General features: G+C 44.9%; 1 protein-coding gene across 11 annotated transcripts in view; it reads right to left on the bottom strand.

Annotated features, from left to right (window-relative positions):
* Positions 1-532: 532 nt before the first annotated feature.
* The window catches only part of Cpeb3 (cytoplasmic polyadenylation element binding protein 3), a 190,201-nt gene continuing 177,602 nt past the window's right edge, over positions 533-13,131 (bottom strand). For all 11 annotated transcript variants that reach the window (XM_052712070.1, XM_052712063.1, XM_052712067.1 and 8 more), the window contains one exon: positions 533-6,245. In XM_052712070.1, the coding sequence (XP_052568030.1) occupies positions 6,018-6,245 (228 nt within the window). In that variant the 3' untranslated portion in view covers positions 533-6,017. The remainder of the gene's footprint in view (positions 6,246-13,131) is intronic.

Raw genomic sequence — 13,131 nt, 5'->3', positions numbered from 1 at the left:
CTTTTCCATCAAGGTCTGGTTGACACTCAGAGAACGTGTGATGGCGCAAGGCCAGAAGGCATCCGAATTTTTACAAAGCCCCATTTTCTGGAAAGAATTCATTAGGAGACTCTGGTGTCATTTGAAAAATAAGATGACGTCAATACTTACCTTTTCCAAGGGATTTGGCCTCGTGTGGCAACCTGCTGGCAATTAAAATCCAAGGCGTGGGGGTGGGGGTGGGGTGGGGGTGGGGCGTAGCTCAGGGGCAGAGCTCAAATTCAGCTTGCCTGAGGCCCAGAGGGCCATCAACAGTGTGAAACCCTCCCAAGCCCCCACGTCTCTCACCTGAGCCCACAAATACTTTCCTGCTTCAAATTTATTTGTGCATGTGAAAGTGTTGTGTCTGGGAAAAGTGAACTTTGATGGAATAGGTGAACTGTTCGGAAGACTTGGGGTTTTTGTTTTGTTTTTAAAAAACTAATGGAGCAAATCAGAATTTCCCCTAATGCAAAGAGAGAGATTCCGTAGCAAAAGATGACAAGTGCCAGCGCTTCGTACAACTAGATTTAATAAGTTGTTATTACAGAAAAAAGTCCAAACTACAAAGTTTAAGCAGTTAAGCTGCATGAGCTCCACGTTCAGTCACAGTAGCGAATCCGTACAAGCAGTATTAGTCCAAGCCCCAGGGCAGAGGGAGGGTTTACCAGCGAACACAATCCAAGAGAACAGGTAGGAAAAGATACAGTCCAGTTAAAATTAGTTGTTAGTTGAAAAACAAATACAGAGATCTTAGCTGTGAACACTCTAAAAGTCATGTCCATCATTTTGACAGCAAAAATACAAATACCTAATCCTTTATACCCCGACAGCACTCTGTCCAGGAGCGTCCCCTGTACTAGCACCCAAGCTCTCTACTGGTCCCAGCGAACTGCTATATCCACACAAGTCAACAGCTCTGGACTCATGGTCCACTTCTTGACCCATCCGGGGGTATTAAGTCAACAGCATCAATTATAAAATACTCTGTGGTGAGAATGGAACACTATGGCAGCTGAGTTTGACAAGTTTGGTTATTATAAAAGAAAAAAAAAATGTTATCAGACACAGCATACAAACTAGCGATAGAGGAGTGATCCATACAAATAAGCCAGTTTTAACAAAAAGACACTTTTTTTTTTCACTAATCTGTGACTAACCTTTCATTCAAACCTTGCAAGCTGAGATGTCACAATACTCAAATATTTAGGTAGGAGCTTTACCCAGTTAAATGCCACTTTGTTGCTAATATAATAGATAAAATGAAAACTAGCAGTTATTTGCTAATTGCATAAATGCAGTACACTGCATCAGCCCATGCCTCACTAACAAGCTATAAAACACAAGATATAGGCAGAAATCTAAGCATAATCTTTATACCACTAAACAAGAATTTTCCCAATTTCTTCTGTTCCTAATCATTTATTTGTAGTTAATGTAAAATTCCAACCAATAGGACCCAATTTGAGTTAAAATTTTACATCACAACTTGATCTAATCTATATATTATTTACAAAACTGAATACATAGAGCGAACCCAAGAGCCGACTCTGGACACACGCTTACTTATCCCAGTTATTGATCAACCTCCTCGCCACTTCAACAGAACTAGAAGAGGCCACCGACAACTAGCAGAAATGCACCATCTGTCTAGAGGAGTCCCCGGATGTGCCGTTTACACAACACCAGCTCTGTCACTGGGAGATGTCTCTGCAGTAACTGTGGATGCCCTCCCGAGGCTGGGGGCGGGGCTGGGGGTGCGGATGGGGGGGGGCGGGCTGAAGCAGCAGCAGCAGCAGCAGCAGCAGCAGCAGCAGGAAGGCAGACAGATCATGCACAGAGTAGCCCAGTGTTACCACGAGAAGAGGCAAACAAGGGGCGGGCGGGCGCCATCACAGAGAACAGCGGAGTGGGGGAGATGCAGCTGAGGCATGAACAGTGGTGACATAGCGTGGTGACAGAGTGTGCTTCCCCAGGGCCTGCCGCCAGCCCTTCCAGGGACAAGTCAGGTGAGGCATTCAAGTCATGCAACGTACAAGGTGGGGTCTTCTCACACATGTCACCACTGTGCATGCGAGTAAGATCGGGAGGGAAAGGCACCGGCTCACACATGGACAGCAGTTGGTGGGGGACGGACACACACACACACACACACACACACACACACACACGCACACACACACACACACACACACACACACACACACACGCTGGACATAAAGAGGAGTTTTAGGGAAAGCACTGGATGCTGCTGGCCAAGGTTGGCTGCATACCCCGTGCTGGTTCAGGAGGGCTGACTTCATTATCAGACGACAGGTTTTACTGCATCTGGTGTTGTATAAACCCACTGTGACATCCTTAGAGACCTGTCTGTCCTGTGACATCATCCCTAGTCTCACACTAAGCCACTGTGATAAAGGAAAAGGCTTGTCAAGATCCCGCACGTTCTGCTCACTGTCGTTTATTACCCAACTGTCCGTCCCAGTCCCAGTCACTTTACAGAACCATCCGTTTCCATCATTGCCATTACTGTAAACCACATCAGCAAGTTAATACATAAAGCTTTGCATTTCAAAAAACTAGACACTTTAGTAACAATATTACAAAGGTTTTAGCTTCAAAAATAACTGAAAATGAAAAAAATAAACTTTTAAAGAATTAGCATCATAAAATTAATTTATTCCAAGTAAAAATACAAAATAATATTATGACGTTGACCAGATATGAAAGTCCCTCCCAGAAACAACTCTAGTAATGATTGAGAAAGCACTCCTTAAAGAAAATACGAAATAAAATGAAAAATATGTAAATATGTTTAATTTTTTTCTTAGCAAAAAATCTTTCTAAAAATAACAATGAAAATTTGTCTCAGTACAAAGGCTACGTTACTATTGAAAAAATACCAGCATGAGGAAAAGGTACGTTTTTGACAGTAGAAAATGAGTTCTGTGAGTCACAATGTCTAAAGTCTGCAATGAAAATAAATCTGCAATAAAGATTTATGCCTTTTTTCTTTTCTTTTTTTTCTATTTTTTATACAAACAGTACAAACAGTATTGCACGTAACAACAAAGAATCGAGGTTAGTTACAGCCTTCAAAAAATCCACTAGTTCAAGTGTCCCATCAAGGAAAGGCCACGGCAGGACCTGTGTTACCAGGGGCTTCCCAGTCAAGTTGCAGGGCAGAACACCTCTGTGTTTTAAAAAATAACTTTTTTGAAGGACCCTCTCTTTTAATATAACATTAAGAACTTGAGGGGAGGGGCACATTTATTTACAAAAACAAACGGGAACATGTTATAATTTAATAAACTAAAAAAGTTCTCTTTAAAAAAATACAAACAGAAGAACTCTTTCACAATCCTGGTCAGTCGCACAATCAACACTTGATTATAAATATACAAATTAAGGGAAAGTAGTTTCCATCACCTAGTCACAGCTCTCAGCACCAAATGGAGTCTCTCTTACAACCTGGTCTCCACGACACTGTGGCCTCCGCGTTAGTTTACGCTGCACAGTCTTCCGGCTTCTCTAGAGCTCAGGGTTATTTTAGTACATGAAAGAGGGGTGCTTCTTCCAAACATCTGCATCTTTCACATAATTAGGTAGATTTCTGTAGGTTAGATATGATCTTTAATATTATAGTTATAAAGCTCTAACTTCTTCATTTTCAAAAAACACAAATAAGCATGAAAAAAATAAAGTTACCCATCTGTTAAATCATTTTCTTGCAGAATTAAATTAATATATATTTTCTGAATAAACTTACTTAGAAAATATCATTTTTCTTTCCTATATTTCAAAATTGAGGTATTGCAAAAGATCAGGTCAGTCAGAAAGCATGCCTTTTTCCTTAAAAACAAACAAACAAAAATCATCAGCCAACTTTTGAAAACGTTCTAGAATATAAAAAGTAGTAGTGCGTAACAAAATTTCCCATACAGATGAAAAAAATAAAACACAAACATAGAAAAAAAAAAAAAGGAAAAAACAAAACCAAACCAAACCACACCTGGGCCGCAGAAAAGCAATGATTCCCAAAAGGCCCAGAGAAAACCCCCAAGGGGGAGGGATCTAATAGGCATCTTTTAATTCAGTAAAAAACTATTTTGTTTCTCCTTTTTTGAAAACAAACTGTAGCTGGAGAGCCAGTATTCACAACTAAACACTAGAGAGACAAAAAGAACCAACTACAACTAAAAAAAACCAAGTCACACTAACTTCCAGACGGTACAAGGAGACCACAGCACAAAAGACTCAGTGACAAACCTACTCTGCAGTGTGCATCCGGTCAGATTGTCCCCAGAATTCAAGACAAGGACGGAGGGTTAAAAAGCTTACAGTCTTGCAATCACCGTGCTTGCTCTTCCTAGTACTCTCCACAGCCCAGGAGTGAATGCTAAAAGAATGTCCACGGTAGCATGAGCAGGGCTCCATCCTATTCAAGCTTCACAGGGTGAATCCAGGGAACTAGTAGTTAGTGTCTCGCACGGAAGGCCGCGTCTGCCCAGGCCATCTTGGTACAGCCATTTCTTTAGCGTCACCCTTACGTGGCTTTCTTAACGATGTGCGTCAGTGTCAATCTGACAACTTATCTCTAGATATTGTGTATAGTCTTAGTGTTTGTAAGCTAAGATGAGCTCTTTGGCTTTCTGGACAAGGTCTGAAGCTATGTAGAGTGGTGTGAGCACTAGGAGGTCATATCTCAGAGCTCATGTGTTACTTAATAATATACCAGTTATGAATGGTCAAGTTCATAATGTCTGACACAGAGGCTTTTAACAGTTACATTGGATCACAGTTAGACATAATCACTTCACTATAGAAAAGAAATTGCACAATGTAGAACAGAGCACCGCAAGTACTTCATCCACCGTCCACAGATTTGCCAAAAGAGTATCCTACACTAGGTTTTCTATTGGTTTGAATAATGGTCGGCCTGATATGGGCTCTTCCTGTCCACAAGCATTCCACCCATTGAGGCATGCCTTCCTCCCACCGATTACCAATTCTTTGAATGAAAAAAAAATCATTTAAAAAAATGAGTATTTTATAGCTTATATAGATTCTTAATTTGTGCATTGTGGGAAGGTTTTATACTAGACATTGGATATAAAATTTATTGCATGCAGCAACCGCATTAGGTAAACATGCAGTCAGGAACGGCGGCCTCTGCTGGCTCTCTCTGGTCTCTTCTCCTCTCCTTCCGGCAGCTGGCTCTATCCCTAAACCACAAAAGTGTGTGTTGGGTTCTTGTTTTTGTTGTTAATTGATACCTTAGCCTGAATAGAGTATTATGGTATCCACAATACCATTTTAATAGCAGCAAAAGCTATTGCAGCATAAATTTACATAACACTAAAAGATCTAACCCAAATCCTCAGCCAAACAAAACTCAAACATGAAGGAAAATGAAAGACCCAGCTTGTGAGGTATCTGTACATGTACAGAGCGGCTACAGACTTATTTTCATGAAGGGCTATCCTTACTCTACGCGACCCCCACTACTGACTGCTGATTGTAAAGTGTTTGCTACATCGGCCTCTACTTACACGTGTGACCTTTGGTAAGTCTTGTCCTAGGGGCGACTCTCTACGTTTCTGAAAATAAGTGCATGCTCCAGTAAAACCAATCAGAGCCACAACACCACAACATCAAACAAAGAGTCACAGACGTCAGCCTGACGGCCGCTGATGAGAATGGCAGTCTACGTACTGTGGAGGTGACAGATCAGGTGTAAGAAATCAAGGTACCAAGCAGACAAGTTGTGAGTCAAAGTGCAAATGGGTACCGTTACACACTCTGCGATTCTGCATTATACTGGACGCTGAGTTCAGTAATATGACTGTAAATGATAATAATAATAATAAAAAGACCCATTTCTTCTTTAAAAATCGAGAACGAATGCACAGATTTCCAGAACACCGTGAGCCCTGAGGCAGTGCCCTCTCTTCCTCCTTGTGATCTACTCCAGTACTTGTAGCTGGGTCGCCCGGGGTTCAGCTCCAGCGGAACGGGACGTGCCGAGGGCGGTCGCCCCCCTCCTTCACCAGCGGTTTGTGGAACTCTCGGCCGGCTCGGGAGTGGATGCTGGCCCAGCAGTATTCACAGTAGTACTGCAGACAGGTGACGTTGGCACAGAAGAACGGGGCAAACTTCCCACCGCAGCGCGTGCCCTGGCACTCGTCACACATCTGATCATCCAGCACATATGGTTTCACTTCCACCTGGACCCGGACAGGAGAGACAGGAAACAGGGCTCAGCAAGGCTTCCTTAGCCTCGTCTGCAAACCCGAAGTGGTATCCGGTCAGTTCTTAACCTCTCTGTGTGTTCTACTGGCTACCTGATCTGTAAAGGGTCCAACCCACACACAGCTGTGCAGCCATACTCCTGAGGATGGACAGAGCCCAGTGCAGGACAAACAGCATCCCAGCTGGGGGAGTTCTTCAGACAAAGGCTACAAGTCTGAGAAGGCAGGGAACCAGGTCTGACAGGGAGACTGGTAGGCTCAAGGGAGGTTCGGGGCTTCTGTTGTGATGATGGCAAGGCTTTTGAACCTGTCTCAGGGCTATACTGGACCCTGGGAACTGCAGGGGCACTGGGGACAAGGGGACACGCCGAGACGTTACTGTAGAAGGAGGCTTCCTACTAGTCTGGGCGTGCTTTATCATCTTACTCTCTCCATCACCGGAAGCTGACCAGCGGGTGTTTATCACAACCCTTTAGGGAGCATTTAATGAACCAAAATGAAACCAAGCTACAAGTATGAAAGCCTTTCAAAACCAAAGAGGAAAACACCTGCTTGTCATGTTTCTCTTTCCCGGAGCCTAGAAAAAAAGACTGAAGTGTGAATTTCTTTGTCTTGAACACCAGGAATAAGCACATAGGTGGAGAGTCTGACCAAGTCTCTGCCACACCTGTGGTGGAGCCACGCCGGGCAAGAGCAGCCCTGCGGCTGGAGCTTAGTCGTCAATGATGCGTCAACTGTCTGACCCAGAAGCCTCTAGGAGGGCATGAGTCGGGGGTCTCACCAAGGGAGTGGAAGTTGGGAAGGGGGAGGGCACAGAGGCTATAGTCACCTCCCATTGTGGGTTCCTGTCCACAGGTCTGTCTGCTGGCCGGACACTTCCCCTGTAGGATGCTCACGAGAAGACTCACGCTCTCGGTCACCCAAGGAGAAATGTCTTTACTGCTCCCTCCCCCCAACCTTAAGCTGAGGATTGAACAAGTAGGACTTAAAAAATCTCTTATATTAATCTCTGCATCATAAACTAACACGGCTCTGCAATCAAGTCTGTCTGGGCTCATAGCCAGGCCACATCAGAAACCTGTTCTCCTCATCTGCACACCAGGAGGAAAAAACCTGTCCTGCTTTATAGATTTCCTATGAGTGAGTGAAGTCGGCCGCCCAGAGCTCTGCCCCACACCCCGTAGGCACAGCTCTACTTCCTCTGGTTCCCTGAGGCCAGGTTAAACTCTGCTTAGATGTGCTCAGGATTGACTGAGCCACCAGGTTCTCTGTCGTCTCTGGTTTAGTTCTCCACATACACGTGCCACTTAAACTGTCCACCACAAAGGTCCTCTCCTTGGTCGAAAGGTTCTGTTCCGCCTACAGGACTGAGTTCAGCTGCCTCAGCAAATCAGCTGTTTCCTGTCTCCAATGGCCCCAACTCAAGCCAGTCTGCAGGTCACCCGGACTCCCCTCTCTAGTGACGTCCCAGTGCAGACTCTAACTGCTCAAGCTTGCCCCTCCCCCTTCTCCTTTTTTCTGATATACAACAATTTGTGTGTGTTGCATGCACACTTCTGTGTACCCGTGCACATGCACAGGAGTACGCAAAGAAGCTAGTAGAGAGGAGTGGGTGTCCTGTTCTCAACTTCAGTTCCTTGAGACAGGTCTGTCACTGAACTTGAGCTCCACAGGCAGTCAGTAAGCTCAGTGAACCTCCTGCCCTCCCTCCCCACTCTACCCTAGCGCTAGGATTATAGGACTATATGGGATCTGAACTCAGGTCCTCACGCTGGCACGCCAAATACTTTACTTATTGTGCCATCTCCCCAAGTCAATCCTTTTATTTGTATGCTCAGTGCCCAGCTGATGAACTGTTTTGGAAGGATTAGGAGGTGTGTCCTTGTGAGGAGGTATGTCACTGGGTTTCACTACGTAGCTCTGACTGGCCTAGAACTTGCTATGTAGACCAGATAGGCCTCAAATTCACAGAGGCCCTCCAGCCTCAGAATGCTCGGATTAAAGGTGTGAGTCACCATGTCTGGCCAAATCAACAATTTTAAAGTGAATAAGTCAGTGCTACTCAATACATTTATACTGTGTGCAGACACTACCAGGTTACAAAATGCTTCTACCACCTCAACAGGAAGTCCTGGATCCACCAATTACCTACTTCTCCACCCTTGGGGACCATTCTATATTCCTTCTCTACGTTTTACTATTCCGGGTATTCCACAGAATGAATTGCATACTATGAGATCTGTTCCCTCGGGCTTCTTTGACCTTTATGAGGTTTTAAGGTTCATCCATGCTGCACACACAGGGCTCTGGGTTCCATCCCCAGCACCGCATCATGCACATTGTAGCTAAATGGTATTCATTACACATTTTTACCCAACTCGCACATTTTGTTCACTTGTCGGTTGATGACACCGGGTTGTTTCTGCCTTGAGTCTGCTGTGATTACCCCTCTTGAAATGTGCATGGGCGTACATATGTGAGAGCAGCTGTTTCTAGTTTGTTTAGGGTAGATACTTGGGGATGAATTTAGTTGGGCAGACAGCAAATTGATTTTAACCTAGAAAGATTTGTTTCTGTGGTATTTGTAGGTGTCTATGTACGTGACCGTGTGTGTGTGTGTGTGTGTGTGTGTGTGTGTGTGTGTGTGTGTGTGTGTGTGTTTGCAGGTATATGTGTGGAGGCCTCTTGGTAACCTGGAGGCCAGCAAGTCCCAGCAACTCTCCTGTTTCAGCCTTCCTTGGAGCTGGAATTGCAGGCATTTCTGTGGGGAAACTTAGGACGCAGGTTCTGGGATTCAAATTCTGGTCCTCATGTCTGTAGGACAAGTGCTCTGAAATGCTGAGCCATCTCCCCAGTCAATGTTTTCGCTTCCACAGCTATAAACCATTTTGCATGCCAACTCACCAAGTAGCAGAGCCCCAGACTACGTGCGCCACTACTTTCCATTTGTGGGGTTATAACCATCCTGGTGGGTAGGAGGTGGCCCCACATGGTTAAGATTGGCATTTACTTAATAACTGAGGCTATTTAGCTCCTTTTCATCTGCGTATTGTCCATTTTTTTTGTTTTTAAAGATAGGCTTTCAGTATTTGGCTTTGAACCCATGACCCGACTGTCTCGGTGTTCTCAGGGCTGTGAATGACAGACATGCACTCCTACCCCAAGCATGGCCATGCATATGTCCTAGCTGGAGAAAGGCCTTTCAAATCTCTTCATTTTAAGTGGGCTGTCACTCTGTTGTTAAGTTGAAGAACTTTTTAAATATTCTGGATTCAGCCTCCACGGTCTAGTCACTTTTTGGACATCGTCTTTGATACAGAAAAGAGGTCACTTGTGTACTGCACATCTGCAAAGGCACTCTTTGTTAGGGTCTGAAGCACCATGTCAGATCTTTGCAAGAGCTGCCGTAAAGCCCTTCATGCCAGCCACAGCTGATGCCTTACTATCTGCTGCAGTAGTTTCCTCCCTTAGTCTGAAGTTTCAGAGGTCAGGCATTTCTCCCTTTTGATTCTAAGACACCTTGACTTTTGATTTTAAAAGGTCATGTTGTGCTGTACCAGGCATGGTCACACGTGTGCCCGTAACCCCCACACTTAGGAGATGAAGGCAGAAGATCAGGGATTTGAGGTCATTCTGAGCTACAAGAGTCCGTCTCAACACACACACATGCACACACACACACACACACACACACACACACACACACACATGCACTCCTTGCTGGAATGTAGTGTGCCTTCCATTCCCTGGTAATCAGGAGGCATGACGCCCCTGTCAGGTCAGATGATACAGCATAATACAGTCTTCATTTCCTGTCACCCTTTCAAACTTTATCACTCCTACAGCCTTCCAACTGCCCTTTAAGTCTGTGAATTCTCATCATTTTTATTTTTACTTCATTAATGCCACTCAGTAGGAGTCTAAATAGAGCATCTGTTCTCAAATAAACACAACTTTTGGACAATACTGAACTCTGAGAGGCTTTCCAGAAGACGTCCCTGACCTCCTTCCATTTGGGTGAGCAGAGCTGACTACAAACCCTCTCTGGACACCTGTATGGAAGGTGTTGATCTGAAGTACAGAGACTTCCACGAAAGAGAAACCCTCCATGAAGGACACTGATGTTTAGATTGTCCCATGTTACTACAGGAGGGCGATTATTTCATTCAAAATGGATTTACCCATGTGACTGATATTTATAGGCTTACTGAACATCACTAAACAATGGAAGAGAAGACACAGCTCTTCTCTAAAATAATGTTGCTCTGAAACAGCTTCTGAGGCCAGACGGGTGGCTCAGCTGATAAAATCAGTGTCGTACAAGTATAGGGCCTGAGTGTGATTTCCAGAATGACCCAAACTCCTGATCTTCTGCCTCCATCTCCTAAGAGCCAGGCACGGGCTCAACATGGACGAAGGACAGAGGCTCTCTAGGGTTTGCTGCCTAAAAGGAGAGTATAGAGGAGTCACGTGTTTCCCTTCTTCCTTTTTTTTTTTTTTTTTAAAAAAAATCTGTCATGATCGGACACTGGACGGCCTGGGAATTGAACCCAGGTCCTCTGGAACATCAGTTAGTGCTCTTAACTGCCAAGCCATCTCTCTCCTCTCCCCTTCTCCCATTCCTTTTACGGCTAAGAACATATTAGGTACTAGAGTTAGATTCTTCAGGATAGGACAGCTATTGGATAATAACTCCATCCCCAAAAATAAGGTGGAAAGTAACTAACACCCCAATATCAACCTCTGGCTTTCACACACTCACACTCACACACACACACACTCACACACACTGTACACACATGAACATGTATACCCAAACAAGATAAAAAATAGGAAATTGAACTAATAACATAAGTTTCCTAAAGGCATTCCCAAACTCTCTGTAGTTTCTGCCTTATCCCAGCACCTTCTGTACTATTGGTTGGTATTTTAGGTAACTATCCAAATTAATTCTACTCTTCTTGATAAAGAGACACAACAGAAAAGAAGCTGGTTTCTCTGCCAGCCACTGTCAATTTAGCCAGGACACTGATGACAGCAGCCTGGTAGGAACCATGTGACAGATCTAGACTACCCCAAAAGCCCAAAAACCACAGTCTAGGCAGAAGCAAACTCACAACCAAGCTGACCCTCTACTTCCAGGACACTCAGAGGAACAGGACAGAAGAATGACATTCAGAAACATTTAGATTCACAGCCACGTGGGGTGACTGTGATGTCACCCTGTGGTGGTGTGATGATGTACTCCTACAGGCAAGAACCGAGGCAGAGCCTTAGCTAGGGAACTGCAGGTAGCTGCTAGCTAATCTAGAATTATACAGACAAAAAGAATGTCAGATATCAACAAAGTGATTTCAATGCTTGCTTTGTCTCTAACAGTCAAAATCCTGACCTCCCAAATCAATTGGAAAAATTGGCTAAGTAACTCTCAGAGGCAGATCAGTCAGTAGGGAGAGCATGGGCAGGTGCAGAATTCTCCCTCTCTGGACCAGAAGGTTTGTGGTAATGAGATGAGGCACTGGACAAGGTCAGCTGCAGTGTGGCTTATGTCTAAAAGCTCTATCAAGGGCAGCCAAAGACTGTACGCCCTTGATGAGAGCTACCACTCAAATAAGCCAATCAGATATCTAGCCACCCTGGGAGAAGGTAAGGAATGCTTCCAGGTGGCTGGACAGAAGCCAATTAAAAGCAAAGACTGCAGATAGCAGAGTGCAAGTGGACAAGCTGGAGAAGAGGCCAAGTAAGGAGACAGAACTAAACAGAAATGAACGGAAGACTTGTCTCTGGTCACAAAAGTTGACAGCACAAACACAAGGTATAAGCCTTACAGGGTAGATGTGGTCATGCTGGCATGAATTGGAAATAGGAGGAAGCCAACAAAAGGAGAAACCTAATTGTGAGATTTGCCAAGGATTTTAAGAAGGAAATTGGGCGAGGGTGGGGTGGTTAGCTCAGCTGGCCAAGCGCCTACTGCCCAAACATGCACACTTGAGTTCAGATGCCCAATACTCACATAAAAGCCAGGCATGTACCTGGGAGTCCAGTGCTGGCAGATGGGTGCAGGTGGGTGGGGAGGCTCTCTGGCCAACCAGTGGAGCAGAAACAGTGAGCTCTAGGTTCAGTGAGAGACTGAACTTAGAGACTAAAAAGCGTGGTGGAGAGTGACAGAGGAAGGTACCTGAAGACGACCTAACGTGTGCATACACAGTCAGGGAGTGCACAGCTGGGGAGAGGTGGAAAGCAAGGGTATGGAGATCATGGGTGGGAAGGGCTGTGGACACTACCCAGAGCCCCCTGTGTATGAGCAGAAAGAGACAAAGACAACACCACCTCTGTGCTTAAAAGAAACACATCCAACAGAGGTTCCCTAAGAGAACCTGGAGGCATGTGATCATGAGGAGTGAGTGTAAGGAAGGCTGGAGTCCACTCAAATGGGAAACAGAGCTCTGAAGTAGGGTCCTTCACTTTCACCTGGACACATATCACTCTGCAGGGGTGAACTACCGGGTAGTAGAGGTAGTGGGTGTTCTTTGTCTCTCTAGGGCTCAGAGATGAGGGAATAAGAAATGAGGAGCTGAGGCACTGCTGTGCTTTATCGCTAGAGACAAGGCTTTAACCAAATGAAGGTTATTTTTAACCAAACTAGCCACACTCTTGGTTGGAACCATCAACTCTTTCCATTCGGAGCATCCTGCTTTGGAAAGGACATTGTCAGAGGGACCAGACTCACTGGGAGATCCTATGTGATGCTACCAAAGGAGACAACAGTCCTGGATAGAGACAGCTGCAGCATGGCTTTAGATGGCCACAGTACTTCCAGGACTGAAAGCACAGACTCTTAGAGGCAGACAGATCTCTGTGA

The sequence above is a fragment of the Peromyscus californicus genome, unplaced genomic scaffold (assembly GCF_007827085.1).
Source record: "Peromyscus californicus insignis strain IS unplaced genomic scaffold, ASM782708v3 Scaffold_4__1_contigs__length_199733344, whole genome shotgun sequence".
Classification (NCBI taxonomy): domain Eukaryota; kingdom Metazoa; phylum Chordata; class Mammalia; order Rodentia; family Cricetidae; genus Peromyscus; species Peromyscus californicus.
Note: the sequence above shows the minus strand (reverse complement) of the source record. Positions and strands in the feature narration are given on the sequence as shown.